This window comes from Vidua chalybeata, chromosome 3 (genome assembly GCF_026979565.1).
Source record: "Vidua chalybeata isolate OUT-0048 chromosome 3, bVidCha1 merged haplotype, whole genome shotgun sequence".
Taxonomy (NCBI): Eukaryota; Metazoa; Chordata; class Aves; order Passeriformes; family Viduidae; genus Vidua; species Vidua chalybeata.
The window spans coordinates 98,023,130-98,039,918 of NC_071532.1; the positions used below are offsets into that span (position 1 = coordinate 98,023,130).

Below are 16,789 nucleotides of genomic sequence, written 5' to 3' on the forward strand. Positions count from 1 at the left end.
GTATGCTACAGAGAGCGAAGCACATCATGAATAATATGATGGAGGCAATAGTAATCTGGTTTGTGCAATAAATGAGCATCAAATCCAATAAGCTTTTTCAAAGAAGGCTTACTTAATCATTACTCAGAATTACTCTAAAATAAACTGTATGACTAAAGATGTAAAATGAAACACCAATGTACATTTTATAGTAAAAACAACCAAAACTAATTCATTAATGATAGGAAGATATTGGCTGAAGGGTGTTCTCTCTGATGGGCTCTTAAGAATTCACCATTATAGATCATGAGTTGTCAAAAAAAGCTATTTATTCACAGGAATATCCAAAATCTAGGATGCAAGTTTGATTCAAAGGTGAAATCAGATTAAGAATGCTGGCTTGGGTTTTTTTGTTTGTGTGTTTTGTTTTCTTCTCTCTTCAGAAACAATAAGGACCTAAACCACTTGCTTCTGTTAAGCAAAAACTGGTTTGGCCAGTTAAGGATTGCAGATATCAGACTACCAGGGAAAAAGTGTTTACAACATCAAAACACCACAGCCTGGCATTATGTTGGCAAAACACAGCTCCAAACAAAGACCAACTCAGTTACTGTGCTTTTAAAACCATGGGGTTTTATCACACATTCACAGTGCACATGCACATAATGAGATGAACTCAAAATCTCTACTCTGTCACATGTATCAGCAGTACACTGATAACAAAATCAGCTGGAAAATAACACAATTTGAAGTATTAGAAAGCAGTCTTTATTACAGTGCTGGACACTTTCAGAGGATATCTTCTCTAATCAAATGTGTGTGAAACTTTACAACAGCGTATTTATCCCATCATGATCATACATATTCATTACAGTGTACTTCCTAGCTAATACATAAACATCATTTTTCCTAGAACTCATTTGCATGCATCTGTCTCCTATTGGAAGCCCTTCTATGGTCCTAGAGGGTTGTCTAAAGGGGTCTCTAGTGGTCATACTCCTTAAGTGCCTCAATATTACAGATGACCTTTCCTTGAACTTTTTTTGGGAATGAGCTGTTACTTCTTGAGATAGAACTCTGTCAAAAATCCACTATATTCCTCATTATCTGTTTATCCAATAGTTCCAGCTATGTTTATCATCCTGTGTGCATATTTTTACATTCTTTTATCCTTTTGTTGCTAGTTAATCTTTAAGCTCCATCTAGCAACTCCAGGGGAACTGAAAATTTCTATTCTCTATCCTCTATAAATACAGGGTATTTAAATGTGTATTTGAATGACAAGTTTTTCTTTGAAAGCCCAGAGAACCATTACAGTGTCTGAAATTTTGCAAAAAACATCACAAGCTACTCACTTTCCTAGGCATTTAAAAATAAAGCAAAATAACCAACATCAATGGAGGTATCTTTCTCAAATGCAACCAGAAACGTACATTTTCTCAATTAAGATCATACTTCACTACAATTATATTCTCCTAGTATGTGAGAAACCAAAATACATCTTAAAATAAGCAACAGGCACTGAAAGTAAGTCTCTTGTCCATATAGCAAGCACAAATCTGGTAACGGCAATAGTAATTTCAATTAGCAAGTAGAACAAATATTCCCCATCTTTAAAATGTCAGCTTCCTAGTGCTCTCTGTGGAAAGGAAAAAAAATAGGAGAGGGCTCTTCATTACACTCTCCCTTGAACGAACTACTACCCAACACTGTCTGTATTCCTCCATGTCTATTATCTTCCTGCTTTTCCCAGTCCAGCAATCATTCCCATGAGATCAGCCAAGCCTCATCTCCAAGCATCACAACAGCAACCCTTCAAGTATCTGCAGTATGCAGCAGTCCACACAAGCAATGGACAAAGATGCTACATCTTTTCAAATTAATCCCATTTTTAATAATATTTTACTAACATTTAGAATTATACTTCTATATTAAAATATTTTATCTGACTTCTTACATTCAATTCCATTACAGAAAATTATTTGCTAGTGTATTTTACAGGTAGACATTCTACAAATCTCAAGCCATCACTGTACTTCTAAAATTCTGCAAATTTGTGATGACCCTAAATTCTTTCTAGGCTTTCCACCATGAAGAATAAAAGAATAAAACCCAATTCACTTTAGTAGGCCTTCGGTCCAATTTTTTAATGACACGTTTAGTCAATTGAACAACTGGGGTTTTATATATGTGTGTGTATTTATATATTTTATATATATATATATATATATATATATATATATGTAAGATTGAGAGGAAGCAGTAGAATCAAGAGCATTACTCAGTCAAAAGGCAGGTCAGAAAGTTTAAGAATTATCTGTACAGGTGGCATTACAATATAGAATATACCACTGTAGTAATACAACCAGTATGCTCAAAAGCCACATTTCAGAATAAGTACACCTTCTGCAGCTTAGGTCACTTTAACTGGAAATAGAAGAAAACATCAAAATCCCAACTACAGAAAGTCACAACACTATAGCCAAACCAAAATAGCTTTTTCACCTCTGGATATATTATTCTAGAATAAAAAGCAGAGCTATGGAAGTTTTCCTTTGCAAAAAATGGCTTAGCTACCAGAATGATCACTTAAAACAAGTACGCATAACAAGTACTTCTCTAAATTTGCAGACAAATTGAAATTCTCAAACAGATCTGTTCACTTAAGTGCTAAAAGACTAGCAATGTTGATTCAACAGATGTTGAATCTAAAATACTTCCAAAAGGAAAGAAGGAAAATGAAATATGCATACTGAAGAGATACATCAACTTTCCTTGTAACAAAAATACTGTGAAGATGCACACATCAAGCAAACAGGTTTTCACTTGGCTTCTCACTTTTCAGGAGAAAATAAAACTCGAGTCTAGACTCCCTAGTTCAAGGGGAACAAGGAAAAAAAATGGGCACATGTTACTCAGGAAAAATGCACATTAGTTAAAATAATAAATGTGAAGAAAGTATTCTGTAATAAAGTCTGCAAAGGATGTAACACAGTGCTTCATTAGGTCAACAAGTGTGAAAAGTTAACAAATGTCAGGTCCACTGAATGATAAAGATGACTCATCTATTTCAGTTCTATTGCTTTTTCAGAACTCTTGCTTAAAGTCAGCGCAGTACTCAAGAAAAGGCCCACAGAGAGAAAAGATCAACATAGCTGTGGTACAAGAGATTTACAGCAGAAACCCTACAGAAACAGAAAGCAACACAGTGGTAACCGTGCACTCAGTAAATAGTGACTCTTTTTATCTTCCATATGCCTTAATATTTTTTCTTTATTAGACTGCTCTTTGAGCACTTCACTATTTCTTTCTACATCCCAGAACTGCAGTATTTTATAGCAACTCCTGTGCCCCATTTTGGTTTCAGAAATGGGTTGTACTGTCATGAGCACAGATGTGTGTTCATACACAACCTCAACCACTTGCATAAAGATGTGAAAAGAATGAGACAAAACAATGCAGGTGACTAGAAGCTGTTCAGGTAAAGAGTATTTAGTTTAAATGTTTACTGTAGAAACCTTAGGTGTAACTATATTTGAGTTTTTCCACTGCTTTGCAAAAAACTGAAGAAAACATACCCTATGAAAGCATGTGAGAATAAAATTCACTGCTACTTCTGTAAATATTAAAGAATTACAGCAGCTCAGTAATTTACATCCTCACAACAATATTCATGGACCTGAATAACATGGATTTATTTTCTTCTTGCACTAAATCTTTCTATCACTTCATAAATGGCCCATCTTTTCTAACCTGTAACCCAGTGTTTGCTTTCTTTTCCAACTCTGTTCATGACAGATTTCACCTCTTCCTTCAAGACAGTCACTTTTCTCTTGTCAATTTTTCCTCTTATCCCAACCATTTCATCCTTCTCTATGTATTTTTCATTGCAGAGTTAAGTCTTTACCTATTGTTTGTTGAGTAAGTCAACACCTAACCATTAATAGTAAAACCTGGGAAAGGTGTCACTGTACAGGACCCTCCTGATGATACATTCCCTCCCTTCCAAGAGTTCAAAGGGAGGTTAAGAAACTACTAAAAACTTGGCTAGCAAATCCAAACTATTAAAAACATCACTGACAACAGCACATACAGAATGAAGAACAGAACTTTATTTCCAGCTTTTTTTCATCCACTACAGTCTCTGTCTATCATCATAGAAGATCATGTTTTGCCATCCACCCTTCATTCTCCTGACTGCTGCTAGCAGCACATAAGGAAAAGTACAGGGTAAAGCAGGGGCACAATTTGCTTATCCTACTACTCCCTTACCTTCAGTGTTTGCATTTTACACACCCATAAATGCTAACTTTACTCACAGCTGCTACTTATAAATTTCCTGGGTCTTATCTGAAAAATCAGTAACAAGCTGCTCAGGGTTCCACAACCAGACCCTTAGACAAGGGTCTAAAAATCAATGTTGAAAGAAGGAAACTTGGGACACTCTTCACTTTATTCATTTTTCTAGTTTGATAATGCTTCAGTCAAATGTTAGGCCATCTAAATTCTGGACAGTTATACAGGACAAACATTTTGATATCCATTCCATGTTTAGACAAAAAAGTTTTTATCAGACTAAAACATTTCAGCCCTCAGGAGGCTATTTTATGTTGCCTTGGCAGAAAACAAGGGATGATAAGACACCACTAATGCTCAAAATTTTGTGAGATAACAGATCTAACTAGAAGAGATACTCAGATGTACCTTGCAGGCAAATCAGACATATAATGCTTCTCAGCAAAATTCCCTACCCCACCTCCAAGCCTTGCCTTTTCCCCAAGCTACAGCTGTGCTTACCTCCAAGGCATCAAAAAAGGAGAAAAAAATGCTAAATTGCTTTCTTACATCATATGAATGTAAGAAACAAATATTTCATAGATATATACAAGGAGACAAAAAATTCTGCCCACTCTCCTTGAGGGCTTAAAGGTGAAACACGGGCTCAACATATGTCAGTGCTTTTATGTGGAACCAAGTGTGTTAAGGGCACAAGGAAAACAACTTGGGTAACTCTGTGCACAAGGAAGCGCATGCAGAAAATCATGTAAAGGTACAGCAAGCTGGCTTATGATCACTAAATGAATGAAGTTTGTGTGGTTTATGCAATTCATGTTTAGGAAGACTTGGATTTTTATGTCTATTCTTAATAAAAAAAAGTCAGTTTAGATTCTTTGGAGATTGATTGTAGAAAATTGTATTTATTCTAGACACATGAGCAAACTTAACCAAATAAAAGCTAAAACTAGATTGGGAAAAAAAAAAAAAAAACCAAAACCCAAGAAAAGTGTGGAAACAGCACAGAACTTTTTATTCTTCTGATGAAAAAACACTGCTTAATTTTACATCCTGAAGTTTAAGTCAAGTACATAATCATAAGCATGACACTTTATTCTGTCTACATATCCTCATACATCTATACTGCTAGTAGTTGGAGCCACATTCTTCCTTTTCTTATCTAGAAGATAATCACTGAAGTTCAGACGGTATTTCAGGATCTCAAGATCAGTCTTTTAGACAACTCATATAAAAAGCTGATGTTCACTTATTGTCATAGTCAGTCTCCTATGTCCCCTGCTCAACTATTCCTCTACTGAAATTACTAATTTCTACAACAAATGAAGGGCAGAAATAATCCCTACAATTTCTGTACATTTTTAGTAAAAAAAATTTTGCTCCCTCTGGTGGAAGCAATGAAAGCAATGATTAATCTCTGGATTCCCCTAACCCCACAGTGACCAAAAAGCCAAAAAGAAAGCTTCGCTCTCCTAGAATCATTGTCATAGCAAATTTAAATCTTTCCAATTTAATGACAAGTAAGCTGACACATCAAGGTAAGTCATTTGTCAATAGAAAATCAGCAAGGTAGTAATAGAATTGGAAACAGACCAAAGTCCAACATATTATTTGTTGGGCTTCACCTTAGAGAAAGAAGAAAGAAGCAGAGGCAGAAATATTACATGAGAACAGACAGGAAAAATATAAAGGTAGGTGACACATGTAACTACAATAAAATAATTCAAGTTGCAACCTCAACGCATTATGCAACATGTGATACTCTAGCAGCCAAGACTTTATGGTAAACCTCCCCATACTTCTCTTGGGAAGTAGTCTAGGTTGTGAAGGACATGGCCACCTTTATTCCTTCTGTCCCCTGAAAAGACACAAGGAATATGAAGTACATTAATATTTATTCACTCATTCATTAACTTTAAGGACCTAATGTGAGCTGTTGACAGAATGCTTCCTGTCCTCAGCAGCCAATTTACATTCTCCAAGATGTGAAAAGAAACTGTTTTTATGAGGCTTTTCACTCCCAAGCAGTGATTTCTTTTTTCCTACTACAAAATACAGAAGAAAGGTAAGTTTGCTCTAGGTTCTTGCTGACACTGAGCATCTTCCCCTTCATCAAATGACTGAAAATAACAACAGAAAAACTGGCCCAAGAAGTTTATAAAGAACACATTAACTTTTCCAAGTAGCCCTTTAGGTTAACTTGGTGCAAGACAAAATGAGAGCCACAGGAAAGGTTAACACAGCAACAAGTTACTGCACAATACCTTTCTGGGAAATACACACAGGAGCTGAAAACAAGTTCTTCTCCATTCCTTTAGCTACCTAGTACTCTAGTTCCAAGAAAAAATGTCTAGCAAATTGTTAAAGCAACAAAGATTTTCTTTTGCAACAGAGCTGGGCACATAGAGAAGACTGCTGTGACAAATGGCTCTGATGGAGCTCACCCTTCATATTTTGCACTGATGTCCAACTAGGACATAACCAAAACCATTCTCAAATCTTTGCCTCTAGTTCTGCCAAGCATTAAGCAAAAAAGTAATCAATTTCTCTCACACAGAGATGTGGATCTGATTGATTAATCTTAAAGATAGCAATTTCACCTTGAACTTAAATTTCTACTTCCATGCACTGCCAAATAGGGAAGGTTCTCCATTCATTTGTTGGAACACCAGAGAGTAAGGCAACATGGACAGATGCTACATCAGTTTGTCTTCAAGAGTTATATGCCTTATCAGGATAATTAGGTAGTAATGGCTTAAACCTAAATCACAATTTAAGCAACATTTTGGATACAGATTAGTATCTACTTCTGGTCAAAACTGAAACTGAGCGGAGAAAAAAACCTTACTGATGTCCAGCAGTTCTGAGTGCTGGTATTATACCAGAGTGCCTATTTCAAGCAGCTGCTGTATTGGTATGACTGTAGTCATAGTACAGATTTGGATCAAGTAGTAGAAACAATGTACTAAACAAAAAACCTTCATTCTTCTATTATTTGTTCAAAGGAATGCTACATTTTTATTCTGAATATGCTTATAGTATCACCAAATGTCATGCATAATCTCTGAGCAAACACACCAAAGAGTATCAGAACTTTTTCTTCCCTGACCTCATTATCTCCTTCACTCCCTTTGATTTGATTACACTGAACACAATTCACATTCTTTCTGTATTACAAACTTACTACCAAGATAGAATCTTGAGCTGAGGTTGCAAAAAACATTGCTTTTTTAAATCAGGTTTTTTTATAGATATGTTCTCCTCAGTCCAGCAAAATTTTGAAGCTCTTCAATTCATACTTGTCACAATCAGTGCTCTTCATACAGAACTGGACCTATATTATGTACAGTCCACTGATGTCCAAAAACAATGTATGTCTGACTTCCAACTGCTTATAACAAACCTTCTAAACTACATGCCTAGCCACCCTCCAATGTGATTACTCCCAAAAGCTCCAACAGAGCTCAAAGTGTACTTCATAAAAACATCTTGGCCCTACAGCAGCATCTGTTGCAAAACATTCAATACAGGGAAGATTTCCAGGCTTTGATACAAAGTAACTCCATTATCATCAAAATGTCGTACCCACAGCATTAAAAAAATTTTGGCAGTAGTCACACCATGTCATAAACAATTAAATTTATGACTACTACTAGGAGCATAAAAAATATACACCACCAACATCATGCCTTACAAAGATGGTCAACTCTGACGTATTTTACAGTATCCTGTAGAAGCTGCCCATTTTACAGAAATAACCACATGGCACCTGCAGGTATGGGGCACCAAGCCACGAGGTGCCATTGATCCCAGCCACAGGTATCATTGCAAGGGGTGCACAGTATCTATTCCATCCCAGCAAGCTCAATTTCAACTTGCCTGTTTTACCAGTTTTCTAGATGGTACTTTTTCATGTATATCCTTAACCATCCTTCCACTCAAACAAGTGGCTAGGGAATGGGGGAAGAAAAAAGAAGAATGCATAACTCAGTCACTTCCAAAATACTTTCACTAGGTATGCTCCTTCCTCTGTGTTTCATTTCCAGTTACTTCTCTCACTTATCAGGTGTATTTTGTAAAAACAAGTCATCAAAGTCTCCCTTCTACTGAAGCACAGACTGTTTTCTTTGATGTGTTTCACTTATAGGTACATGAATGAAGCGTTAAAAAAAATAAAAATTACTAACATGAAAATTCTTGGTGCCACAAAATTTATACGACAATTACTTTTCTTAAGTATGCCTAAATACATAAATATTCTGTAGATTTTGGAGGTCTAGACCACTTCCCCCATAAACAAACATTCTGGTCCATTCTTCAGTGATTAAACTTGGCAAACCTCAGTTTCCCAATCTTATTTTATAATCTGCTGATATTTTGTGAAGATACCAGGATTAACAGCGTTCAGGAATTTTTATATCACTTGGACAATAGATACCACAGAAACGCTCTGCCTACAAAGCACATACGAATTCCCAGCAGCATTGTGTGCGGCGCACATTATTTAACACCGCGTGTAAACCCCCCTGGCAGGCGCATCCAGGCGCAGCGCGCTGCTTCGCATTTGCAATTATTACCCAACCTTTGCATCCCTTGAACTGACACCGGCCCCATTCCCAGCTGCGGATCCACATCTGGCCGACTGACGATGCCAACAAGTTGGGGCGAGGCAGGGCCGGGCAGGACAGCGTTGGATGCGGGCGGGATGCTGGACCAGCCGGGGCGGGCGCGGAGCGGGCGCACCTGCCCGCCAAGCGCGGCCGCCGCCCCGGCGCCCCCCGCCCGCGGGTGCGGAGAGGAACCGCGGCCATCCCCCGCTCCGGGCGCTGCCCGCTCTGCCCCGGCCCCACGGATGGATGGAGGGGCCGCGGGGGGCCGGGGCGGGGCAGGACGGCGCGGAGCGGGGGCGCGGTGCGGTCCCTCCCCGGCGAGCCCGCGGGAGCGGCGGCGGGGCGGGCGCCTCCCCATCCTCACCTGGTCGACGGGCAGGCGCACGGCGTTGCTGAGGGGCTGCAGCAGCGTGGAGCCCGTGGTGCTGGTGGCCATGGCGAGGCCGGGGAGCCGCTCCCCGCCCGGGCTCCCGCGGCGGCGGCAACAACAGCGGCGCGAGCGGCCCCAGCCCCGCACGGCGCCGTGACAACAAGGGGCGGGCGCGGTCCCGCCGATGACTGACAGCGCCGGCGACCAATCGCTGCGCGGCGCCGCCGCGGAGTGACGGGCGGGCTCGCCCAATCCCCGCCCCCCGGCGGGCTGGGCGGGACGAGGCGGCGCCGCCGCGGCCGCTCCGCGCTGAGGGTGGGTGGGAGCTGCGCGCACCGCGCAGGTACCGCGCAGGGCCCGGCGCTGTCTCACCCGCTCCCAGCCTGCGCTAGGGGATGTTCTGCTGGGACGTTCTTCGCAGGACGAGCTATTAGACATTGGAACCGGGCTGCCCAGGGCGGTGGTGGGGTCACCGTCCCTGGACGTGTTTAAGGAAAGACCACTCAGTGCTGGTCCAGTTGACAGAGTGGTGTTCGCTCGTAGGCTGGACTCCATGATCTCGGAGTCTCTTCCTACTTGATTCTGTGATCCTGAGCGCTGACCCGCGCCCAGGTGCGCGGGGTGAGCGCTGAGGGCGCGGGTGGGTGATGGATGCGGGTACCTAATGGGAAGTGGCACTTCCCTGCGCGGGGTGGGCAGGCAGGGAATGCCGGACAGGGAGTGCGGTGCAGGCCCAGGTGGCCCCTGAGGAGGTGTCTGTCGCTGAGGGTAGCCCAGACCGTGTGGTTGCAAATACCTGTTGAGGTAATGAAGAGCTCAGCCCGCGGCCAGCTCCGAACATCGCCTCTTCGCCCAGACGGGCACATGGGCGCTCAGCATCGCCCAGACGGGCACATGGGCGCTCAGCAGCGGCGTACACAGAGCTGGAGGAGTGATGGATACACACTGGGCAGGAGAGTGGCCTGGAACCCTGAAGTGGCACGAAAAATGGGTAAAGAGATCCTGTTCTTAAAGCCACCCATGAACTTAAGGAAGTCTGTCTATCATGCTGTAAGATACAGTTTTTAGTTTATTATTGGCCTATTTCTTAAATACAGAAATGCGAAATGATAAAAGCACCAGTTCTTCAGTGGGTTCAATCTAGCAGTGCTGTTTCCTTAAAGAAAGATGTGATGGCAATAGTACTGAATTGGTGCACAGCACAACTCTTCCACCTGTCCAGTCCTGTCCCAGTGTGAAACAAAGCACTTCAGTGAAGGCTTTGCCTTAGGGAAGTGCAGGAAACTCTACCAGATGAGCTTATGCAGTAGGCTACTTATTAAGCCATTCTGGTTTAGTGCCCTACCTGCTATTTACATTAGAGCTTACTATAGATTTTTTCCCCTGTGAAATAGCTGAAATATTAGTTGTTCTAAAGACAATTAATTTTGTCGTCATGAAGGAGGTTGCAAAGGAATATTCTGGTCTTATCTATAAAACTGCTCAAGATCCCTGTGCTTCTTGAGATAAAACTGCAAGTTATTTCTTGCAGTTTATCAAACATTTTTTATAATTGTTGTATGTTGCACCTCTAAACCATGATACAATAAGAAATTTGCTCTCAACAAAAAAAAAAAAAAAGTCACCATTTTAAGCATGTAAAAGATGAAATGCATTATCCAATGCCCTGCTAGCAGTCTGAGTGTGTCTGGATTAGTGGCCAGGTGTAGTGATTTACATAGCCATTGAAGTTCATGGTTAATGCTAATTGGTAATAGCAGGAAAATGGAGGTAAGTGTAATTATCTGAAAACACACATTGTTTTTCTTACTGGATTGCAGACCACACTCTGTACTTACGTTTTAGCTTGTGGTAAGGTCTTTTGTCTGAATTTAAAGAGACTGGTTAATAGGTGCAAATAAGTGGTTTTAATTAGATTTCTTCACTGCATGACAAGCAATTACAATTGTGGTAGCATCTGCAGAGGCAATAGCATAATGTTCTTGTGGTAAAGCGAAAAAAGAGCTGCTTTCAGAAAGGGAAAAAAAAACCCCAAACTTTTCCCAATTAATTCTGAATCAGTCTCTTAAATCTAAACCTGCAAATTATATATGTGTGTGGATAACTTCATTGGAGTGCAATGTCACTAGGCTCAGTACAGTCTGCAGTACTCTATACATATGTATATATGTATATGGAGACTCAGCTCACTTTATCTGATTTTCTTTTATATACGATACATATCTACGCACAGAAATCTTTGGAAATCATAACCTAAACATTCTCAAATGAAGCCACAAAAGAGCTGCTTTAGAAAAGGCAGATACCTAATTCTGAATCAGTAGTCTAATAATAAGAAATTATTCTGGTGCATCTGTATAAATCTATGGAGGTGCCATTACTGACACTTTGATGGAATACTGGCAGCAAAGAATTGACCTACTGAACGAACTCCTTATTTCCAATGAACAAAATGCCTGAGAACAAACTCATGATATCACAGCATAAATGTTGGTTAGATTTAAAACACTATGTTTTATTTTTCTGGTAAGTTTTATTCTTTCGTGAGTGCATGTATTCTTGCAATGCTCAGAAAATAGCAAAAATATTCTTTCCTGTATGACTCCTAGGAGTTCATCTGTCAAAGATACATCTTTACTGTGTATCACAGTACTATTATAAATAGCTTGCACCTATGGCATTAAGTTACATAGTTATGTCTTTCACAAGTTTTCAGTGGAGAAATGTGGTGTCTTGGGAAGACTTACTTGTGCTTTTATTTAGGAAGGTGTGTGCTGGGGAACACAACATCACAGAAATACATCTTGAAAACAGTTACAAAATAATCATCCCTTTGTTTAAACCCTCCCTTGGTGGGAGAGATTGGTTACATGGAAGAACAAAAGATGTCCTGCCCCACAGATCTGAAAATCAAAGTTTGCAATTAAAAGTGAAGTGTACAAATGTTGCTCAAGAAGAAAGTAACAGGAAATGAAGGGATTTCTGACAGAGAAAATGTAGCTTGTCTTTAATGTCTGCTGTATAAATGGACTGGCACTGGCACTGCAGTAAAACTAGGTCTTCTGCTTTTCCTCTTTTTTTTTCTTTGAAAGGTGGTTTTATTACAGATGTTTTCAGAGAACTTCCTGCCTGTGTGAGAATACAGAGTGTGGGAAGATGAAGCATTGTCTGGCAACAGGTAGCGTTGTGTGCATCACATCGACACAATGACAATGTGGTTGGTCCTGAGCGGTAAATGATGCTGTGAAATAGAAGGCTGGTGAGTGATGCACAGAAGCTGATGTACTGAGAGTAGTGACTCTAAAATTTCATGTGAATTGGACAGTTTTCAATAAACATGACTTACATTCCTACTGTTTAAAATATTTTCATGTAAGAGAACAAGAAGTGATACTTCCACAAGGAAATTCTTTCCACCAAAGGCTGTCAGACAGAACACAGGAGGGTGTGGTGATTTAAGTAATTCCAGGAGAGTGGCTTGGTATATCATGAACAACTTCTGATTTTCTACTTCTGATTAAGTTTTTGTGGTCCCATAAATGCTTATAGTTCTTGGGCACAAAAATAATCACAAAGGCTTCTCAGCCCTGCAGAGATTCCTCGATCTGTCAGAATGAAGTAACAAACACTAGAGCTTTCCTGTAAACTTTGTTTATTTGAATGACACTGTGAGATACTCAGGTGTTAACAATATCGGTCTTCCCATGTGACACTCTACAATAGAATAACAAAATGAGAAGCACTATGGCAGAGGACAGGAAGGGATAAAGTTTCTAGATGCACCATTGTGTACAGTTCTTGTTCCTCTTTGTTTGATAAGGCCATTCTAGGAACACATTCACAGTCAGAAAATAGGAACAATTACTGAAACTCCTTCTAACAAAATAAATGAAAAGGAAAATGAGTTTCAGTGTTAGAGTTGACCACTTTTGCACAGTAAAGTCTTATTTTAGACTTTCCTATCTGGCTTGCTTATCCTGAAATATTTGAGTCTTCATTCCAAAGAGAAGAATGTTTCTGCAAAAGCTGATGCCAGTCAAATGGAAATACTTTTAATTTAAAAATCTACTCTTAAAATTTAGGTATTTCTATTGTTGTCTCATCCTTCCTGCAAAGCAGTCTTTTGCTATATCTTTAAATATTCTGCACAACACAGTAAACCTCACATGCATCAGCTGTTTTCTGAAATGCTATAATCTTTAATTAGCCATTTCAGCTATTTTAAAAATGTAGTGCTCTGTGTGATTCCATAATATTTGTTGGAATTCTTCATGCTGATACTGTTAATTGCTAGTTCAAGTAACATTTGTTTCTCTCTCTCTACTTATGAGGAAAAATATAAATTCCTTTCCACAGTTTAAATACAAGACAGATAAAGTCTCCCTTTGGCTCTTTTAGCAGAATGCTTTAGTTTCTGATTTTTTATTTATTTTAGTCTTAAAGCTGCTTTGAGAGTGAACAACCTTCTCTTTTGTTAAGGCAGCAATCAGTTTCAATCATATAATTGATTTAGATCAACTTTTTTTCTTCTAAGTGCTTACATCTTGGAAATTCTCTTATTGGGAAATGCATCAGTGTCTCTTGAAAACATAGAGTCATGTTCAGCTCAGACCATTTTGGTTTTTAATTATAGCACAAAGTCTGTTAACAAAATCAGGCAGAGCTTCTAAAGAAGGATGAGTGAAAGCTGACTAAAGCTTACTGTTCAGCTGTAAATATCAACTCTTATGTACAGATCTTAGAAGTTGTAATTTCTTTGCTAAAGGAACTTCCTGCTTTGCTGACAAGGTCAAGCCAACTGACTTCAACAAGAATTTACTCTGATAAATGGATTACCTTTTAAAAGCAAGTTCTACCAAAAAAATTTTATGGAGAAACAGGCCAAACTGATCGTGTACAGCATTTCAAAATGTAATAACCAGTGCCGCAGGCAGTTGGGGTTTTGTTGTCACTCTGATAATTGAAAAGTTAGGGAACAGAAGCTCTTTTTTCAGAACTGAAATAAAAGCAAAGGACTTCAAAGCTAGATTATGGGTTTAAGAACAGCTGTTTTGAGCTTAATTACGTATTTATTACAGACTCTGGGAGATACGGCGGATGGGAGAGGCTGGTGATAACCTTGCAAGGAACCTACTACTATAAAACACTAGTAAAGAGATGCCAAATCTACCTTTTTCATTGATTTAACTAGTAAAAAAACCATATTCAGATGAAATGTATATGAATAGGTGTGCAGTGAATATATAATTAAGTTTTATTTCCTGTCATACTGTAACAGCAGGGTGTAGAAATAAGAGCTTTTACAAGTTTCTCACGTTTCTGGGATGTCTGTGTATCATGTCTCCTTGGCTGAAAGGGGAGACCTGACTTTCCTCGATACCACGTATTACAAGTTCTCAAACTGATCCTTGCTGCTCAGAGAGCTCACTTCCCAAGGTTCCTTCCACTTGCCGTAGGTTGAGTGCAACAAGATAGGACTAAGAGTCTTCTTTATCTGGATTAATTGTTTTTCAAATAATAATATGCCTTATTCATCCCCAAGTTGCTTTAGAGTTGCTTTTAATGCCAAGATAAGCTTTCAGAATAAAATTAGTTTACTGTAAGAGCAAAGGTTGAACTGTAGGAGGGGATGCAAAGTAAATAACAAAAATGCAATTTAAAATTAGGCTTACCAAGTAAGTTTTCCTTTCAGTTACTTCAAGTTCACAGTTAACTTAAAGGAGTGAAAGGGCATTTTCTTTTCCTTTATCCCAGGACTGGCTTGCACTAAATAGCTTTCTCAGTCCATATGGTCATTGCTACTTAGTTTGGGATGGTTCTCCCTGTTCTTATGCATTATCATGTTCAATCTGATCATATTTCTGTTCAGTAAGAAGGAGGATATTTTCCTTCAGGAGTTTTTGGGGTTAGTCTTGTGTGTTCATTTGAGTTTAAATTATTCTCCTATTTTTGAAACATTTTTGAAGTTTTTGTCATAAGACATCTTCGTATTCATGCACCTTATTAGTTTCATTGTCTGCTTTTCATTTTAAATCCTTTATTTCAATTACACATATCTGCACTAGAGAGGATAAGATTGGACATACAACACTTCATTCCCACTTGTCCCATCATTCCTATTATTTTCTTCTCCACATGCTATTGGTACTCCTACTCTTAAAATTCCTCCCTTGCTGCTTCTGACTCCAACGCCATCAGTCAGCACAGCTTGAGGTGCCTCCTCTTTCACAGATCATGATGGACTTTTTAGTGATCAGAACTGGTGGTGTGTGGCAGAACCAGGCTGAGGGACACAATGATATTGTAGACAGCAAACCTGTCTGACATTGCTGCTTTTTTGATGATTCTACTCCTAGTTTTGGCATTTTTATTGACCAACTATGATTATGTTTACTTTTAATAAAGGATTAACTATTAAAGATTTCATAGGACCACTGCATCTCCTTGTCTAGAAATTTTGAGAAAGAATGTAGAACAAATAACAAATTTAAAAGTATGTATTTATTCTTTGGAAATCATTACCAGAACATAAAAGCCTTCTTAAATGTATTTTTAAAAATAAGAGCAGCAACAGAGATAATTTAAAATCACAAAGGATATAAATCTTTAAGCCTTGGACTTTTAGTTACTGAGCTAAGAAATTACTGTTCTGTCAAAGAAACTTATGTGTAGGTTATTATGTAATTGACTTCTAAAATTTTTACACCTTTTTGAAAGGTACTGGGGAGAGAGAGGATGCTAAACCACTGATCAATTCCCTAGTGTTCCTTGTCTTCCCTTTTCTGTTAGAGAGATATTGTGTCACAGTGAAGAAATACTAACTGCAGGATCTTGCAATATATAACACTGCAGGGGACCCTTGAAGCTGACTGGAGCCCTGTTCCTGCAATGCTCCAGTCAAGTTAATATCATGAACTGTGTGATTGATGTTCTCAGGGCTGCACTCCCTGCTGCTTTAAACAGGAAGCTCTTCCAGTGTTGCTTCAGCTCAGTGAACAAGGCCACTTCCTTAACAATACAATAACAGGAATTCAATCAGAAACTTCAAAATTCAGTTCTCAAAGGCATGACAATGATTGCTTTCATTCTTGCATTATCTGCAGTATTTAGGTATAAAAGTTATGGACATTATTTGAAAAAAGAATACTTTCCTTGTATTCTTTTCACAAGAAAGAATTTGGCTTTTTTATGATAATTAAAATATTGTTCCAGTTTTGTGAGAGATTTATCATTCTTCTTTCTTTCCCTAGACTAGATTTATGTTGCCAATATCACAATATGATTCCGCAGGAAAATGCCCTGGCTACTTACAACAGTTTTTCATCTTTCAAGGTCCATGTTCACCACTAAGAATAGACTTACACAGGTATTATTCAGGTGCAGGATGCTCAAGAAGCATCCCTCAGTCATTGCCTACATTCATTTGCTACTTCTAATACAGATACAGAAATATTACAGCTAAATAAAACTGAATTATTCATACCACAGAACTAAATTATTTACCTTGATTTTTACCTCTAAGATTTGCTTTCAGGGA

General features: G+C 39.0%; 1 protein-coding gene across 4 annotated transcripts in view; it reads right to left on the reverse strand.

The window, feature by feature from the left end:
- Window positions 1-9,375, reverse strand: part of MBOAT2 (membrane bound O-acyltransferase domain containing 2) — an 83,864-nt gene extending 74,489 nt beyond the window's left edge. For all 4 annotated transcript variants that reach the window (XM_053937870.1, XM_053937867.1, XM_053937866.1 and 1 more), the window contains exon 1: window positions 9,247-9,375. Coding sequence is in view for 3 of the 4 variants with exons in the window: in XM_053937867.1 (XP_053793842.1) it covers window positions 9,247-9,318 (72 nt within the window). In the remaining variant the exon portion in view is untranslated. The remainder of the gene's footprint in view (window positions 1-9,246) is intronic.
- Between the last annotated feature and the right edge of the window lie 7,414 nt (window positions 9,376-16,789).